The sequence below is a fragment of the Culex pipiens genome, chromosome 1, assembly GCF_016801865.2.
Source record: "Culex pipiens pallens isolate TS chromosome 1, TS_CPP_V2, whole genome shotgun sequence".
NCBI classification, from domain to species: domain Eukaryota; kingdom Metazoa; phylum Arthropoda; class Insecta; order Diptera; family Culicidae; genus Culex; species Culex pipiens.
This window is the reverse complement of record NC_068937.1, coordinates 71,397,267-71,418,143: the sequence shown is the minus strand read 5'-3', so window position 1 is coordinate 71,418,143 and position 20,877 is coordinate 71,397,267. Positions and strand designations below refer to the sequence as shown.

At 41.7% G+C, this 20,877-nt stretch overlaps 1 protein-coding gene across 1 annotated transcript; it reads right to left on the bottom strand.

The window, feature by feature from the left end:
* Positions 1 to 5,164: 5,164 nt before the first annotated feature.
* On the bottom strand, positions 5,165 to 9,496 carry LOC120429948 (uncharacterized protein K02A2.6-like). The gene is made up of 2 exons (XM_039595043.1): positions 5,546 to 9,496; positions 5,165 to 5,467 (listed from the first exon to the last, which is right to left on the bottom strand). The coding sequence occupies exons 1-2, from the start codon at positions 9,494 to 9,496 to the stop codon at positions 5,165 to 5,167; spliced, it is 4,254 nt and encodes a 1,417-aa protein (XP_039450977.1).
* Positions 9,497 to 20,877: the final 11,381 nt, after the last annotated feature.

The window sequence follows — 20,877 nt, the reverse complement described above, 5'->3', positions numbered from 1 at the left end:
GTGTATAAATAACACTTAAGCGCTAATAACTTTTGATAGGGTTGTCAGATCTTCAATGTTTTGGGCTCATTGGAAAGGTCTTTTTAATACTTTTCTGAAAATGTATAACATGATAGGGTTTCTTGCAAAAACCACCCTTTTTACAATCTTCCGGACATACGCCAAAATCGTTTTTTTAGCATAACTTTTGAAGTACTTAACTAAACTTGCTGATTTTAAATAGAGACCTATGGGATTCCAAGACGGATCGAATGAGACCACTACGGTCAAAATCCGTTCATCCAGTCCGGAGATAATCGAGTGACAATTTTTTTGTCCACCCACCTACACACATCCACACAGACATTTGCTCAGAACATGATTCTGAGTCGATAGGTATACGTGAAGGTGGGTCTACAAGGTCGAATTAAGAAGTTCATTTTCCGAGTGATTTTATAGCCTTTCCTCAGTAAGGTGAGGAAGGCAAAAACGCCCAAGAAACGGTCAGGGAAAGGGTCACAAATTTTTTTTTCTTAAGTGGTACGCAGCATAAACGAAAAGTGGCGTTTGACGTTTCTTCACGCGGTGCTTGTTTGCAATATGTTCTCATGAAAAAATCGAAGAATTGGAATTTTCCTTTTTAATAATCTTGTATTCGATATAATAATATTCAAAATCCCCGCCAAACCTCAAAATGCAGAATTTTGAAATTAAAAGGACAGATATAGATTTTTGGTCGAAATGGAGTAAAAAAGAAGTTGTCTTTATAGTTGTCGGCCACTATTGCTAGTACCAATCAGCAACCTCTGGATTGTGAGTCCACTGCGCTGTCCAATTAAGTTTTACAGCGTGACGTCACGAGCGCACACACACACACGTTTTTACTTAGACTCACGTGCAAAAAATGTAAACAGTGCAGCCGAACTGTCAAATTTCTAACCTAAAAATCGAGTCGGCGTAAAACCTAATTGATCCACACGGACGGGATCGAGTTAAGTAAAATTTACAAATTTACGAAAAACCCGAAATTCTAACATTCAAAAACACAATTTTTATCAAAAATTTAAAAAAATAATTCAAAATCAGGAATTTGAAAATTGAAGAATTGAAGAATTGAAGAATTGAAGAATTGAAGAATTGAAGAATTGAAGAATTGAAGAATTGAAGAATTGAAGAATTGAAGAATTGAAGAATTGAAGAATTGAAGAATTGAAGAATTGAAGAATTGAAGAATTGAAGAATTGAAGAATTGAAGAATTGAAGAATTGAAGAATTGAAGAATTGAAGAATTGAAGAATTGAAGAATTGAAGAATTGAAGAATTGAAGAATTGAAGAATTGAAGAATTGAAGAATTGAAGAATTGAAGAATTGAAGAATTGAAGAATTGAAGAATTGAAGAATTGAAGAATTGAAGAATTGAAGAATTGAAGAATTGAAGAATTGAAGAATTGAAGAATTGAAGAATTGAAGAATTGAAGAATTGAAGAATTGAAGAATTGAAGAATTGAAGAATTGAAGAATTGAAGAATTGAAGAATTGAAGAATTGAAGAATTGAAGAATTGAAGAATTGAAGAATTGAAGAATTGAAGAATTGAAGAATTGAAGAATTGAAGAATTGAAGAATTGAAGAATTGAAGAATTGAAGAATTGAAGAATTGAAGAATTGAAGAATTGAAGAATTGAAGAATTGAAGAATTGAAGAATTGAAGAATTGAAGAATTGAAGAATTGAAGAATTGAAGAATTGAAGAATTGAAGAATTGAAGAATTGAAGAATTGAAGAATTGAAGAATTGAAGAATTGAAGAATTGAAGAATTGAAGAATTGAAGAATTGAAGAATTGAAGAATTGAAGAATTGAAGAATTGAAGAATTGAAGAATTGAAGAATTGAAGAATTGAAGAATTGAAGAATTGAAGAATTGAAGAATTGAAGAATTGAAGAATTGAAGAATTGAAGAATTGAAGAATTGAAGAATTGAAGAATTGAAGAATTGAAGAATTGAAGAATTGAAGAATTGAAGAATTGAAGAATTGAAGAATTGAAGAATTGTAAGAATTGAAGAATTTAGAATTGACGAATTAAGCCAATGCCGCCTTAAGAATTTGAAGTAATTCGCCAAGCCCCAAGCCTTCCTAAGCCGAATTGCCTAAGCCGAATTCAAGCGAATGCCTTAAGAAATTTAAGCCGAATTAAACCTAGCCGAATTTACGAATCTCCAAGTAAACCGAATATCACCTAACGCCAATTCTCCAAACCGCAATCCTCCTAACCGCCAATCCTCCAAACCTCCAACCTCCAAACCGCCAAACCGCCTTAAACCTCAAGCCAAACCTCCAAACCGCCAAACCTGCAAACCTCCTAACCTCCAATCCTGCCAACCTCAAACCTCCAAACCGCCAACCTCCTAACCGCCAAACCTCCAATCCTCCAAACCTCAAACCTCCATACCTCCTAACCTCCAAACCTCCAACCTCCAAACCTCCAACCTCCAAACCTCCAAACCTCCAAACCTCCAAACCTCCAAACCTCCAAACCTCCAAACCTCCAACCTCCAAACCTCCAAACCTCCAAACCTCCAAACCTCACCTCCATTTACCACCCTCCCACAACCCAAAAACACACCCCCTTACCCCCCCCCCAACCCCCCAAACATCACCCATAAAAACCTATACCATGCCCAATAAAAATCCCCTCCCCCCATAAACGCATTCAACCATCATGTACCCCTGAACCGCGCTGTCACTAGAGCTATCTGTCAAGAAGGACCGCGAAGTTAATTTTTCAAAATTGATTTAAAAATCCATTTTAAATTCTTTGTGGTCGTACTCAGAAAAATAAGCTTTATCGCTGTAATCAATAATATCAGCAATCTAAGGTTCATTTTAGGACCCAACTGCTCGGATTGCTTGTTTTCAAATCCGTATTGGCTTATTTAAAATGTTTTGCTTGAATTTTGCTTTTTACTCAATACAAATGACTTGTCTCTTGCATGTCTGGCAGTAGATCGACAATGCGTTGTCCAAAATTAATCAAACACAGCCCCAATCTAACCTAAAAAACAAAACTGCATCACGCCAGATTACCAAAAGTCATTTTTCATGCGTGAACTTGCAGCACGGGAGGGAAAATATCTCCAAACTCGAAGAATTGAAATCGAAAAATCAAGCATCACTCCTAATGTAAACATTTACTGACGTGAGCAGGATAAACTCTTTGTTTACAAACTCAAATTGACCCAATTACATTGTTTTGCTTGAAAAAACCATCCGTCAGACGATTTGCTCCCGGTAGATCCCGGAGCTAACTTGAGTTTTGTTTAGATTCGGATGAACACGGATGAACTCGAACCTAAATTAGCTCTCGCACAAGTACCGCGGTGGGCTTGACGCGGGTGCCAAATTAGCTTTGCAACGCAATTAGGTCCCTGCGGTGGAGATGCCCTAAGTGTGTAGAAATTTGCCAACACCGGTTAAGCTAAAAAAAGAGAATGAGATTCAGAGAAGCTTGTGTGTTCTGTAAAAAATTTTTTTTCTTGGAAATATATTGGGACCGTGGTGTAGGGGTAAGCGTGATTGCCTCTCACCCAGTCGGCCTGGGTTCGATCCCAGACGGTCCCGGTGGCATTTTTCGAGACGAGATTTGTCTGATCACGCCTTCCGTCGGACGGGAAGTGAATGTTGGCCCCGGATTAACCTGAAAAAAGGTTAGGTCGTTAGCTCAGTCCAGGTGTAGGAGTCGTCTCCCTGGGTCCTGCCTCGGTGGAGTCGCTGGTAGGCAGTTGGACTAATAATCCAAAGGTCGTCAGTTCGAATCCCGGGGTGGATGGAAGCTAAGGTGTAAAAAGAGGTTTGCAATTGCCTCAACAATCAAGCCTTCGGACACCTAGTTTCGAGTAGGAATCTCGCAATCGAGAACGCCAAGGCAATGCTGTAGAGCGAATAATTTGATTTTTTGATATTGTTGATTTTATTGGTGAAAATTTACAGCAGTTTTCCTATTTCAAATCTCTAGTATTTCGAAAAAGCGTAGGCAAATTTCAATGCACAAAAATTATGTGTTTCAATGCTAAAATCTAGAGTATTTTTAAAGGTTCTATCCTATAAACCAAATATTCATTTTTAGCTTTTTGGATGTTTCTTGATACCTCTGATTCAAGGCGCTTTGAAAAACACTCAAAAAGCAAAAAGTCTAAATTTGGTTTATAGGACTACTTAAAAAAAATCTAGAAATAATTTCTATTTTAAAGAAGTTCAAAATATGACAACAACGTGAAAAAAACATACAGTTGGAAAATATTTTAGTCTGGAAAGTTAGCTTAAACTTCATTGTATAACGGTCTAAACTTTAACGCTGTATTAATTTTGAAAAGCTCTTCTATAACTCCTTGATCTATCTGCCACTTCAGCGCCCTGCCCCTTCTTTGATGACAAATTAAATTTAGCATTAAATGTAAATTTTCAAGAACACTTCGGTAGAAATATTCATACAATTGATTTTGACGCCCCTAAATCATTTTTTTATTTTATGCTAAACGAAATTATCTAGTAATTTGTAGTTATACTTTATATTTTGGCGCCCTTTCTCTTTTAAATTCCTAATGAGGATGTTATAACTGACATTAAAAATAAGTACTATCACCGATTTCGGCGCCCCCCAAAGGGCTTGAGCCCTTGGCGGTCGTCAACTGCACCAACCCCTAGGTACGGCGCTGATGATGGTTGTCCAGAAATTGCTGTCCTGTGAAAGAGAAGAGAACACAAAGTATCATTTCTAAAATGAAAATGTAAATCATTTTTGTAAAGATACTCCACCTTTACAATAATTATTAAAAGTAACTTCTACAAAATGAAAGCAAACAATACTTATCTGAATAAAAACGAGAATTCCGTTGTCGAAATGACCGGATTTGACTAGTGTCTTAGAAGAAGATGGAAAAGGACGGGAACTAAGTCAGCGAAAGGGCCATATGAGAAAGCGTACATGTGTGATCAAGTCTTTTAACCTTCTAATTTGGCTTTTGACCGTCCTGGAGTCATTTGTATGTGTTAGATACGTTGCTATGCAACAGAAAGACAGTTTAGTTGTAGCGGAAAAACTGTTTATTTGCATCCGACTGGTTTGCTAGTCGGGATTGAACTGACTTGCATCAGCTGTGCAGGTCAAGGCCTGCTACATCTCCCCCTTAAGAGATGTCGTACAAATTCAGCCACCGTGGAATCCTGGACGGTCGAACGGGACGGCGTGGACCAACAGGAAGTATCGGTGTCGGCGGCTTCGGCGGCGTTACGGGCTTGTCGGCGGGTACGGCATCTTCTTCAGGCAGCACAAAGTGGTTTGTGCCAGATCCACCTTCCAGTGGATCTTCGGTTCCAGGCAGGGCCGGTGGTGCGGGACTGTCCGGAACAGGAATGTCGATCTCGATGGGAGCTTCAGGTTCTTCCTGGTCAGCTAGCAGCAACGGTCGAGCTTCTTCGATCAGGATCTCCTACGGTAGACGTTGTTGGACTTGGTCAGGAACTTTAGCATCGTAGCGAGGGCGAAACTGGTTGACGTGCGAACTCACTATCCTCTGTCTTCCTTCCAGGTCCAGCTGCACAATGTAGTTGATGGAACCTTTCCGTTCGACGACACGGCCAGGAATCCAGGACTTGGTGTTGCGCTGGTGGTACTCGGCGTAGACCAGGTCATCGTCCTTGAACTCGCGCTTGACGGCTCCATGCCGACGGTTGAACTGCTCGTTCTGCTTGTGGTTGACGGCGATCGGTGTGGCAGGAACAGGCTTCTTCAGCAGGTCCAGTGTGGTGCGCACCGGTCGTCCAAGGAATGCTTCAGCTGGAGACGTCATGTTCGGTGTGTTCCGATTGGGCGTGGAACGGTACACTAACAAGAACGTTTGCAAGTGCTCCAGTGTGGGCGAGCCTTCCCCCTCACTCAACTTCTTGAGGCCACGTTTGAGTGATTCAACGAATCGCTCCGCATGGCCGTTTGACTGCGGGTGGTAGGGCGCTGTGCGGAGATGGGTGACACCATTCGCACGGCAAAACTCCTCGAACTGCCCGCTGGTGAACTGCGTTCCGTTGTCTGAGACCAGGACGTCCGGGTTGCCGTAACGGGAACAGGTCTCACGAAGCATGTCCAGGGTTGCAGTTGCGGTTATGGCACGAGTGCGGAAGATCTCGGGCCACTTGGAGTAGGCATCCACGATGACGAAGTAGTAGTAACTATCGACTGGTCCAGCGTAGTCGATGTGGACACGTTGCCACGGCCTGTCCGGGAGAGGCCACGACTCGAGGGTCGCCTTCGTCGGGGATTTCGCTGCAGCAGCGCATGATTTGCACTGGCGAACAAACTGCACCACATCGTCGGCTACGTTCGGCCAGTAAACGTAGCTGCGGGCCAGAGACTTCATGCGGTCCATCCCTGGGTGTCCGCGATGCAGTTGGCGAATGATCCGTTTGCGGAACTTGAGGGGCACGACGATCCGATCGCCGAACATCACACAGTCGTCGACGACTTGCAGTCCATCGCGCCGAGCGAAGAACTTTCTGACGTCAGGGTCAGCAATCAGCTTGGCGCTCGCTGGCCAACTTTCGTTGAGGAAACTCACCACTTGCTGGAGAACTGGATCCTTTCGCGTCTCAGCCACGATCATCTTGTGAGTGACTGGAAGGTTGCTGATTGAGTCGTCGAGGATGGCTCTGGCTTCGGATTCGACGTAGACTGCGGCAATCACGTAATCCTCATCTGGCCGGCTTTGGGATGACATCAGCCGGGAGAGGAAATCAGCGTAGCCGAAAGCCGTCGTCGAAACGTGCTGGATGTCGAAGTCGTACAGCAGGAACGTCAAGGCCCAGCGTTGAAGACGATTCGCCGTGTAGACAGGAATGCCTTTCTTCGAGCCGAATACCTTGAGCAGCGGTTGATGATCGGTTTGCAGGAGGAAGTGGCGTCCGTACAGCATCTTGTGGAATCGCGTGACTGCGAAAACCAGGGCCAGGGCTTCCTTCTCCACTTGTCCGTAGTTCATCTCCGCCGGCGTCAGTGAGCGAGAGGCGTGTGCGATGGCCTTCACCTGACCGGACGGGAATCGGTGCATGATGACGGCGCCTAGGCCGTACTTCGATGCATCTGCTGCGACAACGATCTCCTTGGACGGGTCATAGTGGGTGAGCAGCAGATCGGAAAGCAGGATGGCCTTGAACTGCTCGAACGATTTCTGGCATTCTGCGGACCAGCGCCAGGGTGCGTCCTTCTTGAGCAGGTTGTCCAGGGGAGCCCGGAGCTGCTTCATCTGCTTTACGAACCGTCCGTAGTAGTTGATTGCGCCGAGGTAGGACCTCAGCTGCTGGACATCCTTCGGCGGCTGCATCTGGGCGATGGCCTCCGTCTTGGATGGATCGGGCCGAATGCCGTCTTTGTCCACGATGTGTCCGAGGAACTTGATCTGTGGCAGGGCGAAACGGCACTTTTCGATGCGTAAGTGAAAGCCATACTCACGCACGCGCTCAAGAACAGCGCGAAGACTGCGATCGTGATCCTCTCTGGTGCGGCCAGCGATGAGGATGTCGTCCAGGTACGTCTTGACTCCAGGAATGCCGGCAACCATGCTGTTGGTGATGCGCTGGAAGGCTCCAGGCGCCGGCTTGACTCCAGGCGGCAGTCGATTGTACTGGAAGAGGCCACGATGCGTTTTCACGGTGAGCAGCTTGCGCGATTCCTCTTCGACCTCGACCTGCAGGTAGGCGTCAGACAAATCGAGATGTGTGAAGAAGTGTGCGCCAGCCAGTTCCGCGAAGAGGTCGTCGGGGTGAGGCAGCGGGTGACGGTCAGATTCAAGCGCGTTGTTCAGCCCCGTCGAGTAGTCACCGCAAATCCTGACGGAGACGTTGTCCGCCTTGCGCACGACGACTATCGGAGCTGCCCAGTCCGAGAATTGAACTGGCGAGATGATACCGTTGTCCTGGAGCCGCTGCAGTTCTGCGTCCACCTTCGGAAGAGCGGCGTACGCCACTGGTCGCTTCGGGCAGTAGGTTGGACGTGCGTCGGGCTTGAGGTACAGCTTCACCTGCGCTTTGGTGCATCTACCCAGCGTGCTTCGGAACACCTCCGGAAACTGCTGCTTGAGTTGCTCGATGACTTGGTCGGGGCATTGGTGCACGGCGTTGACCAAGTTGTTGATCGGAATAGACCACAGATCGAAAAGATCCATCGTCTCGATGCCGAGGACGTTGAGTTCGGCGCTGTCCGAGATGAAGATGCGTCCACGCTTGGTGACGCCTCCGATGGTGATCTCGGTCTGGAACTCGGCGAGAAGGTTGAGGCTGCTTCCGGAAGCCGTGACAGCAGATTCGTCGGTGGGTCGAGCGGCTGGCTGTCCGATGCTGGTCCATGTTTCTTGCGAAATGATGGTGATGTCGGACGCCGAGTCGTGCTGGAGCTTGACTGCTGTGCCGTTGAGCTCGACCGGAACGAACTTCCGCTTGCTACCGATGTTGCAGACCGTGAAAATACCTTTCGACCTCACGTTCTCCTTGGGCTTCGTCTGCTTCGAGGTGGTGGGCTTGTTGCTGGAGCAATAGCCCTCTTTGTGTCCTTGTTGCTTGCATCTGGAACAGGTGTGCGAAGCGAACGGACACTCTCGAACGTAGTGGTTGTCCCCGCACTTCCAACAGGGCGTTTTCGGGGTTTTTGGTTTCCCCTGCGAGGCAGGCTTCTTCTGGTTGCGAGACACAATGTTGACGTTGCGTGCATCCTTGTTCTCCACCATCAGCGTGTCCTGCTTCAGGTTGGCCACACGGTGGCACTCTTCCACGAGGTTCTCCAGGGTCACCCTGCTGCAGGCAGCAACGCCTGCTGCGCCAGCGTCGCCGGCGGCAGCGCCTGCTGCGGCTGCTTCGACAGCTGCGGTTTCGTCGGCTTCAAGCTTGGAGATCAGTCGGGCTCGTATGTCCGCGTCCCGTGGCGATTGGAGTCCACAGACGAACCGGAGCGCTTTGAACTGGTCCGAGGAAAGCTTGGAGAGCTGGAACGCTTCACAGTGTTTGTTCACTGTGGCAGCATAGGTCGTGAAGTCATCCGCGTCGTTCTTGGCGTACTGCAAGCACTGGTAACGGGCGTGGAAAACGGATTTCTGCCGGCCGAAGAGCTTCTTGAGCTTCGCGACGGTCTGCGCCAGCGTGAAATCCCGGGGATGGTTGGGAAGAACCGTGTTGGTGTACTTTTCGTGGACGGGCGTGCTGAGCTTCCGTAGAAGCAACCTCACTCGAGCGGGGTCGTCGAGGTCCTTGCCGTCCTTGGTGAAAACGTCCTCGTACCTCCCGTACCAGCCATCGAAGAAGACTCCGGCATCCGGATCGTACTGGAACTCTTGAATTCCGCTTGCCAGCGACTCGACGATCCGTTCTGCGCCGCCAGCCGGATGACCCTGGTTCTGCAACCGTTCGAGGGTCTCCTGCTGCTTGGCCAATATGTCCGTCAGCCGCAAGATCGCGTTCTTCAAGTCCGGATCGGTCATCTTGATGACTTCTTGAGGGTTGGTAGCTTCGAGAACTTTTCCGAGAAAATTTTTTCTCCTCGTCGCCAATTGTTAGATACGTTGCTATGCAACAGAAAGACAGTTTAGTTGTAGCGGAAAAACTGTTTATTTGCATCCGACTGGTTTGCTAGTCGGGATTTAACTGACTTGCATCAGCTGTGCAGGTCAAGGCCTGCTACAGTATGACACACAGGGATGATTTGTCTGTGTACACTTACTGAGGTTGCGACTCAGTACTTGTACACAGCCAAATTAGAAGGTTAAAATACTTGATCACACATGTACGCTTTCTCATATGGCCCTTTCGCTGACTTAGTTTCCGTCCTTTTCCATCTTCTTCTAAGACACTAGTCATCTATCCACCTATCAGTTTCATTCCTTTCTTCTAATTTGTGAGTTTAATTTCACCGAAAACTACCGATAAAAGCCCGTAATATCAACAATTGAAGGTGATTAAAACAAAGTTGGGTAAATAAACAATCAGTCCCAATACTGAGCATAAACAAACTAAAACACACGCAATTATTGCACACTTTGCACCAAATTCTCCACCCTTGCAAATCATAACTGCACACCAAATATTTGCACACTTGAAATCCTACCCCTTCTCCCCCCGCTCGCATAGAGTGGTGCGTGTCTCGACTGAGCTTTGCTGCTTTCGAACACTTTAGAACAGTTTCAAACTATGGTGTGTGTCTTAGACCGTTTTTTTCTGCTGTAGTTTGAGGTGTGCACTTTTGTATAGAGCTTTCCACAAGTTGCACGATTGTCTAAAAATCGCTGCAATCTGCAATACCGACATAAAACACATAAACAAAAACAGCACAGCCTGTCGGGTTCACTCCGCACCGAATTGAAGCCTCAGTTTCCATCGGTGGCCCACTCTGGCGGTGGTGAATCTACTTAGTTTTCCTTCTTCTAATGCACCAAATTGGTGACGCAAAAACACACAAGATTCTCGCTACAAATCGTTCTTTTCCGCGGTAAAACGACAACCTCCAGTTTCCCCTTACTCACTACACATAAACAAGCACAAATACATACGACTATCAACACATAATGCACCAAAAATGCACTTTTTCCCGATTTACGAAACAAAAAAACACAGCACCGGTTTGTTTTGATTCCTGTTTTGACATTTCGCCGTGTGTGCGAGCGTAAGCAGCAAGTGGTAGAAAAGCGAAAAGAGAGAGAGAGAGAGCGTGCGCGCACAGTGAAAGCGTACTGTGAAAAAACATTGCGTATAAATTGAATTAATTTTCAAAATTCATTTTTAAATTAAATCGATTTATGTATTGAGTTTTTCCCATTAATATTCATATTAATGCCACAAACCTCAGTTACAATGTTTTTTTTAAGGGATAACAGACTTATCTATTTTTTAAGTTTCTGTTAATAACTTTCAATCAATCTGTTATTAAATGATGTACTGAAAGTCAACAATATTTTTTAATGTCAAAAATATTTAAAGAAGTTCATTAAATATTTAAATAATATTTTACTTAATTTGAAATTGCAAGTAACATAGATCATCAGTTTTTCAACGTAATATAAAAAAATTTTTTTTAGCAAAAGTTACATTGACTTAAACTTAATCGACTTCTTAAAAATCAATTTATAAACTTAATAACGATTCATTTTATTAAAACACTGAGATGATAAAACTAAATAAAATATTAAAAGAAAGGTGATGTTCTTTCTTCAGTTGAATTATTCGCTCAAAACCAAAATCTTTCTTTAAATTAAACAGTTTCTAAAGGTACTCCTCATCTCATCTTAGGACAACTACTATACCAATATAATACTGCAACAGCGTGAAATTTAAAAAAAATAATCTCTTTACGAGAACGTCTTTTAAAAATATTAAAACAATAATTCGCATAAATATTCTAGTGACTTCCCAGAAAAAGATTTTCGAATTCATCTGTGAATAATAATCTTGGTGTTTCAATTCAATTAATATAAAATTTATGACTACACTGATTTGGTTTGAAAAAAAATATTCGCAAAATTAACAAAATGAAGTTCGAACAGTGATAGGTTCACTTTAAAATAATATTTTTGTACATACCCGGTTAATCCTCTTCAAATCCATCCAACCAAAGCACGATTGCATCGCAGCTTATTTGTCAAATTAAACAAAACGCCAGATGCTGAATGTCTCTAAAAATGCCCAGGTTGTGGTCCTGTTGAAGAAAACAAAACACAAAGTATCAATTCTCAAACGGAATTTCCAGGGTTTTTTTTAATCAAATAATCCAACATGATTATATTAAAAAATAGAAAAGGAAAGCAAATAATACTTATCTGAGTCAAAAAATCGTTGTAATACTTTTTCCTACTAAGTAAATAGAACCAGCATGTACCATCGATTCAGATGGACTCCACTCTCCACCTTCACCGGGAAACTGCTCGCGAGTCGCTCAATAGATTACCTCCTCCGAAATAACCAGAGAAAGGTTCTTCCTTCTGTCACGGACACCCCTAAAGGATAGAAGCAATGTCACATTGTCACGTCCCTGCCCCTGCCACACACCCACAATAATTAATTAAAAACGTAAACAAACCCCAAAGCACAGCCACATAAACAATCGCAGGCCGCAACCAGCACCAACGCGGATTTGTCAGTTTTTCGCTCGCTCGCCCCCTCCGGAAACACCAAGAAAGTTTCATCCAGTTATAATCACCCGCTCACCAAGAATACGTCAAACGTAAACAAACACACACACACAATCACGCACTCGTGAAAACAAAGTTTCCCCACAAATCAGGATTCCAATTACGCGACACCAAAACCAAAACAAATTTAACCAGCTCTGTTTTCCTTCACCGAGAACTCCCGTGTCCTGTCAAATCCGCCGAAATCGTTCCGGCGTTGATCCGTGTCAAGACAGCACCTGCGGGAGGAGGAGGAGGAAGGAGGCCAAGTGACTTTGAGAGCAAGAGGATTCCTCTTCTGGGGGCTGCTGCTTGGATTGAACATTCCTTGCATCCGCCAACACTGAGCGGAACTTTTTCTTCGCCCCAGCCACCAAAACAGAAGCAATCACTTAACTACAATATATCGCGGCTCCCGAACGCCACGGAACGAACGAAAACACACTCCCTCGGCCACAGAACGTACTCACAACCCGCGGCGAGTCGCGGACTACAATTTATCCGCGGAAAACTACTGCGCGAAAACGTAAACAAACCAGCCCGCCACGAACGCAAAAGCTGTCTGTCTGCCGATTGACGACATGTCGCGCGCGTTGCGTGCGAGCAGTGAACGAAAGAAGAGAGAAGGAAGAGAGAGTGAGCGAGCGCGTGGGCTCATTTTTGCGCTTTGATAGAATGTTAGGTGTAGTTAAATACTGTTTAATGTAAATAGTTTTATTAGTGTATTTAAATTACAAGCTAATAAAAAAAACGAATTAAAAATGTCCATTAAAATAACCGGAAATTCCCGCTTAATCAAAAAATACCTTCAAAATTTGATCAGTGTTTTCAAAAAGTGTCGGAAAAGTGAAAGTCCAACGAAAACATGATGAAAAATAATTGTATCATCTCATGATTAGGTCTATTCCCGTACTTGCAGAATTGCAGAATTTCTGCAGCTTCTGCAGAATTCTGCAGCCAGCATAAGTCACTTTTTTGCAGCACGTTCCCGTACTTTTCAGCTCGCTCTCTTCATCTCTCTCTTTTGCAAAAAATCTGCAAGGCGAGAAGCCGCAAAACTTTTGCCTGGGTAGCGCGTTCCAATACTTTTTCTGCAATATTGTACACAGTTGAGTGGATTTACTCAAATTGGGTATAAATGTTATTATAATTATTTGAAAATATTTAAAAATTATTTTATTTTATATTAATTATGAAAAGGTAGAAAGTATTATTATTATTATTACATTAGAAACAGTTCAACACTTTTACATTAGGTAAACAATTTTAGAAATGAGAGTTGTAGGTACGTTTAACACATATAAAAAAAATACGAAAAAAGGTTAAATATAGAAAGGATCAGAAATACCTTTTTGAATAGCAGAAAAAAGTATTCAGTATAACATAGATAAATTATGGCTAGATGGCACATGGAAGAACAAGGATGACGCACGAGATGACGCATCAAAATTAAAAAAAATAAACAAAAATTTTAAAAGATGGGAAAAAACAATTAGAAATTCGGAAATTAATAAATTCACAAATACTAATAATAATAAAAATAATATTTTCACATAGAGAAACCTAAAAAATAAATCAGGTATATTAGAAATTTAAAAAGCAAATATTTATTCAGAAAAAAAACATAAATCACAAATTCAAAGCGAAAAAAAATGAAAAAAACCTCAAATAAATATTCCCAATATTCTACAGGCGCCATATTGGCCGCCATCTTGGATTTCTGGATTTCTGAATACTTTGGATTATACCAAGTGTCATATCCATGTTCAGCGACCTCAAATCAGTTAGATTTGAGTGGTTGAATCACTATTACAACCTCAAATAAATATTCCCAATATACTACATGCGCCATATTGGCCGCCATCTTGGATTTCTGAATTTCAGAATACTTTGGAATATACAAAGTGTCATATTCGTGTTCAGCGACCCCAAATTAGTTAGATTTGAGTGGTTGAATGGCTATTACACCCTCAAATAAATATTCCCAATATTCTACAGGCGCCATATTGGCCGCCATCTTGGATTTATGGATTTCTGAATACTTTGGATTATACCATGTGTCATATCCATGTTCAGCGACCTCAAATCAGTTAGATTTGAGTGATTGAATCACTATTACAACCTCAAATAAACATTCCCAATATACTACATGCACCATATTGGCCGCCATCTTGGATTTCTGAATTTCAGAATACTTTGGAATATACAAAGTGCCATATTCGTGTTCAGCGACCCCAAATTAGTTGGATTTGAGTGGTTGAATGGCTATTACACCCTCAAAAAAATATTCCCAATATTCTACAGGCGCCATATTGGCCGCCATCTTGGATTTCTGGATTTCTGAATACTTTGGAATATTCTAAGTGTCATATTCGTGTTCAGCGACCTCAAGTCAGTTAGATTTGAGTGGTTGAATCACTATTACAACTTCAAATAAATATTCCCAATATACTACAGGTGCCATATTGGCCGCCACCTTGGATTTCTGGATTTCTGAATACTTTGGGATATTCTTAGTGTCATATTCGTGTTTAGCGATCCCAAATTAGTTAGATTTGAGTGGTTGAATGGCTATTACACCCTCATATAAATATTCCCAATATTCTACAGGCGCCATATTGGCCGCCATCTTGGATTTCTGGTTTTCTGAATACTTTGAATTATACCAAGTGTCATATCCATGTTCAGCGACTCAAATCAGTTAGATTTGAGTGGTTGAATCACTATTACAACCTCAAATATATGTTCCCAATATACTACAGGCGCCATATTGGCCGCCATCTTGGATTTCTGGTTTTCTGAATACTTTGAATCATACCAAGTGTCATATCCATGTTCAGCGACTCAAATCAGTTAGATTTGAGTGGTTGAATCACTATTACAACCTCAAATATATGTTCCCAATATACTACAGGCGCCATATTGGTCGCCATCATGGATTTCTGGATTTCTGAATACTTTGGAATATTCTAAGTGTCATATTCGTGTTCAGCGACCCCAAATTAGTTACATTTGAGTGGTTGAATCACTATTACAACCTCAAAAAAATATTCCCAATATACTACAGGCGCCATATTGGCCGCCATCTTGGATTTCTGGATTTCTGAATACTTTGGGATTTTCTATGTGTCATATTCTTGTTCAGCGACCTCAAATTAGTTAGATTTGAGTGGTTGAATCACTATTACACCCTCAAATATATGATCCCAATATACTACAGGCGCCATATTGGTCGCCATCTTGGATTTCTGGATTTCTGAATACTTTGGAATATTCTAAGTGTCATATTCGTGTTCAGCGACCCCAAATTAGTTACATTTGAGTGGTTGAATCACTATTACACCCTCAAATATATGTTCCCAATATACTACAGGCGCCATATTGGCCGCCATCTTGGATTTCTGGATTTCTGAATACTTTGTGATTTTCTATGTGTCATATTCTTGTTCAGCGACCTCAAATTAGTTAGATTTGAGTGGTTGAATCACTATTACACCCTCAAATATATGATCCCAATATACTACAGGCGCCATATTGGTCGCCATCTTGGATTTCTGGATTTCTGAATACTTTGGGATATTCTTAGTGTCATGATCGTGTGCAGGAACCCCAAATTAGTTAGATTTGAGTGGTTGAATGGCTATTACACCCTCATATAAATATTCCCAATATACTACAGTCACCATATTGGCCGCCATCTTGGCCGCCATCTTGGATTTCTGGATTTCTGAATACTTTGGAATATTCTAAGTGTCATATTCGTGTTCAGCGACCCCAAATTAGTTAAATTTGAATGGTTGATTTCAAATTTTAATGCTTTCTTGTTGATTTGGCCATGACGTGTTCCCTAAAACAAGCGCCTAAAAAGAGTTGCTTCGACGAATTTAGTCGGTGTGACTAGCAGGTTAGTCGGATCAAGTTCGTTCTTGATTCAGATGAATCTTGAAATCCTACCGGTTCGAATGCTGCAAGAACGATCAAGATTGGTTGAAATGGAGCCAAATGCGAGCGAGTTGAATTTAGCGAAGCAACTGTTTCGGAGGCTTGGTCGTCCGTGTAAGTGAAATATGCCTTGGACGGAGGAGTGTTTAAAAATAAGCCTTTTTAAGTTTTCTGTCGAAAAATACCATCTGAAAATAAAAATGTATCATGGGAAGTTGCGAATTATGGATTTGTAAGATTTCTTCACAAATCACAAGTTTTCATGATACATTAATGTTTCTGGATGATATTTTAACGAACAGTTTTTTTCAGGCAAAAACCTGAACCTGTCATGATTTTTTTATGTTTCTTAATGATATTTTTTCGCACCAATTTTTTCAGGAAAAAGCAGAATTGGCTATGATTATTTCATGTTCCTGGATGATATTTTCCGGTACCATGACATGATATTTTTAAGTTCAAAATGTCAACTTCCCGATCAGAAAATTACATCTTACGGTAAACTTGTCATGTTGCCAAAAACATGAAGGTGACATGTTTCCAGAACGCTTGACTTAAGAGATGTAGAAACATAAAATGTAACATGAGTTACTCTACGAAACATCAAAAAAATATCAAACCAAGTTGACATTTTGAACTTCAAAATATCATGAACCGAAAAATATCATCCAGGAACAAGAAATAATCATGGCCAATTCTGCTTTTTCCTGAAAAAAATGGTGCGAAAAAATATCATCCAGAAACATAAAAAAATCAAGACAGGTTCAGGTTTTTGCCTGAGAAAAACTGTTCGTAAAAATATCATCCAGAAACATTAATGTATCATGAAAACTTGTGATTTGTGAAGAAATCTTACAAATCCATATTTCGCAACTTCCCATGATACAATTTTATATTCAAATGGTATTTTTCGACAGAAAACTTAAAAGGACTTATTTTTTAAGTAAAAGTGCTTCGCGCTATCTGAACTGAGTAAGCATAATGCACTGTTTACAAAAAGAAATAGTCACAAGAAGTTTTTTTAATGTCGAAAACTGCCATATGAAAACATAATAGAACTATGAAAACAAGTGGTATATCGTTTTTTTTTTTTTTTTAAATATATAAGTGTACAAGATTTTAATTAATTTATATGAAATGGATTGTTTTGTTCGATTTGGGGCTAACATTAATAAGCATGGGTACCATAAACCAGATGACTTTGATTGAAGATGCTTTTGCGAAAAAATAAAAACGAAAAAAGCGTTAATCATACACTGGTGTAATCGTCTTTTTGATATGCTAAATTGCATATTTTTAAATTCCTTTTTATTTTGGCCAATTCTAGATTACTTTTTCAAAAACACCAATGCGCCATGGGTTTCCTATGTACAAAGGACAATTGAAAAAAAAAGCGAGAATTACAATTTGCGTGAAGTTTTTCTAAATGGTAGTTTTAAGGTTAACAAAAATTAACACCATGAATGTTTTCAATTAAGACCCATTATCTTTAAAAAAAACCAAACGGGAATTGACATGTTTTGAATATCCAATTGATAAAAAGTGATATGTTCACATGACAATATTGTTTAACATACCTTGTAAATGATCTCTAAATCCATCCAATCGATTCCCTATGATGAATACTATGATATGATGATGGTTGTCCAGAAATTGCTGTCCTGTGAAAGAGAAGAGAACACAAAATATCAATTCTAAAATGAAAATGTAAATCATTTTTGTAAAGATACTCCACCTTTACAATAATTATTAAATGTAACTTCTACAAAATGAAAGCAAACAATACTTATCTGAATAAAAACGAGAATTCCGTTGTCGAAATTACCGAATTTGCCCAATGCAAATGATGGCTACCGGAACGATGGAGGCCCCAAAATCTTCCGGTGGAAGATGGTGCTGCTAAATAGGTAGGACCCGCCCCGCGGGAGACAGTTACAAAACGCAGCTGCTTATTAGATTGCACCGTTTTGCCTCCTCCTCCTCCTTCAGAGGCTGAAAAAAAAATTGAACCGGGCTTTTGACGGTGGGGACAAGCTGCAGCAGAACAAAAACTTTGGGGGCTGAGATAAATAAATAATACCTTGCGACTGCAAAGCTCCTCTTCCGTGAGATGCATATGTCAACAGGCAAAACTAGCACCGTCTGCCACAGGAAGAATCTGGAGATTGTAGAGCTTCCGTAGAGCTGAATGCTGGTGACCATACCGACAACGAGGATTCTTCTTCTGACTTCTTCTGTGACAGGTGCAAAAGTCGATCGCGAAAAAACCTCCTCCAAATTCTTTTGCAAACCACATCCCCCACATAAACAAACTAATACACACGCAATTACCGACATAAAACACATAAACAAAAACAGCACAGCCTGCCGGGTTCACTCCGCACCGAATTGAAGCCTCAGTTTCCATCGGTGGCCCACTCTGGCGGTGGTGAATCTACTTAGTTTTCCTTCTTCCAATGCACAAAAATGGTGACGCAAAAACACACAAGGTTCTCGCTACAAATCGTTCTTTTCCGCGGTAAAACGACAACCTCCACATTCCCTTCACTCACTACACATAAACAAACACAAATACATACGACTATCGACACATAATGCACCAAAAATGCACTTTTTTCCGATTTACGAAACGAAAAAGCACAGCACCGGTTTGTTTTGATTCCTGTTTTGACAATTCGCCGTGTGTGCGAGCGTAAGCATCAAGAGCGAAAAGAGAGAGAGCGTGCGCGCACAGTGAAAGCGTACTGTGAAAAACATTGTGTATAAATTGAATTAATTATCAAAATTGATTTTTAAATTGAATCGATTAATGTATTGAGTTTTTGCCATTAATATTCATTTTATATGCATGCCACAAAACTCAGATACAATGTGTATATTTTAAGGGATACCAGTCTTATCTATTTTTTGAAGGTTTTGTTAATAACTTTCAATCAATCTGTTATTAAAATGATGTACACAGAAAAAAAAGTTGAATTTTGGAATGTTGAAAATTTTGTAGGTTGAATATTACCTTTTTTTTACCAATACTTCATAAAAAATGATTAAAAATGTGAACCTGATGAATATTCATCAAAAACTGATTAAAATTCATCATTTTCTGGGGAAAAATTAATCATTTATTTTGCCACAAAATCTGTCACCATTTCCTGATGAATATTACCATAATTATTTATTCTGTGAACTGAAAGTCAACAATATTTTTTAATGTAAAAAATATTTAAAGAAATTCATTAAATATTTAAATAAAATTTCACTTTATTTGATATTGCAAGTTACATAGATCATCAGTTTTTAAATGAGCATGAGCATGAGCATGAGAGACCACCCATGGTTGTCCTTCTCCGTTGCTGAACAGGACCGTAATATCCTATCAATACAACCGACCATACGCTTGAACGATCTAATGGTGTTTCCCTTATCAACAGCATGTATGAATGCGTTGAAAAGATAAAACATCAAGATCATTAAAACTAGATCTGAAGCAAATAGGTAACAGTCATTGGCCACCAACGGCGCCCGCCATGTCAGTTTGTAGATCTCGGGGGATTGGGACGGGAATGTTAGTTAGCACAGGTTGCTACCAAGGGTGGGTTCTATACGATATCCACACCCCCACGTGTGCCGGAAAACTACTTCTACTTGGGATTTTGTTAGTGGGTAAGGGTAATGGCCAGGATTCAACATAGAGGATGATGATGCGACCCAATAATCAATAAATTTGGTTTAATAGTGTGATGTATTATGCATTCTCAAGGCAAACAGTCGGAGGATGCGGATGAGATTTTTCCCGGTTATTTGGTGTTGAGTTTAGCATAAATGATTCAATCTTAGACAGCCGGCTGTGGAAAGATAAAACCAAATAAAATGCGAAAACGCGAAACCGCCCGGACCGAAAAACCCACACAATCGAAAACGGCAACGAAAATCCTGCGTGATAACCGCGACGCGCACCGTTCAAATTCTCCAAAGCAACTGTCAACATCGCGAAATCACCCGGGTCGAAATACACACACAATCGGGGGGAAACAAAGACGGAAACGGCAACGAAAATCCGGCGTGTTGACCGCGACGCACACCGTTCAAATTCTCCAAAGCAACTGTCAACATCGCGAAATCACCCGGGTCGAAATAAACACACAATCGGGGGGGAAACAAAGACGGAAACGGCAACGAAAATCCGGCGTGTTGACCGCGACGCACACCGTTCAAATTCTCCAAAGCAACTGTCAACATCGCGAAATCACCCGGGTCGAAATACACACACAATCGGGGGGGAAACAAAGACGGAAACGGCAACGAAAATCCGGCGTGTTGACCGCGACGCACACCGTTCAAATTCTACAAAGCAACTGTCAACATCGCGAAATCACCCGGGTCGAAATACACACACAATCGGGGGGGAAACAAAGACGGAAACGGCAACGAAAATCCGGCGTGTTGACCGCGACGCACACCGTTCAAATTCTCCAAAGCAACTGTCAACATCGCGAAATCACCCGGGTCGAAATACACACACAATCGGGGGGGAAACAAAGACGGAAACGGCAACGAAAATCCGGCGTGTTGACCGCGACGCACACCGTTCAAATTCTCCAAAGCAACTGTCAACATCGCGAAATCACCCGGGTCGAAATACACACACAATCGGGGGGGAAACAAAGACGGAAACGGCAACGAAAATCCGGCGTGTTGACCGCGACGCACACCGTTCAAATTCTCCAAAGCAACTGTCAACATCGCGAAATCACCCGGGTCGA

Coding starts and splice junctions, on each gene's coding strand:
- LOC120429948 (XM_039595043.1), bottom strand. CDS start 9,496: ATGACCGATCCGGACTTGAAGAACGCGATCTTGCGGCTGACGGACATA. Junction 5,468..5,545: donor TGGAAGGAAGACAGAGGATA/GTGAGTTCGCAC, acceptor CGTCTACCGTAG/GAGATCCTGATCGAAGAAGC.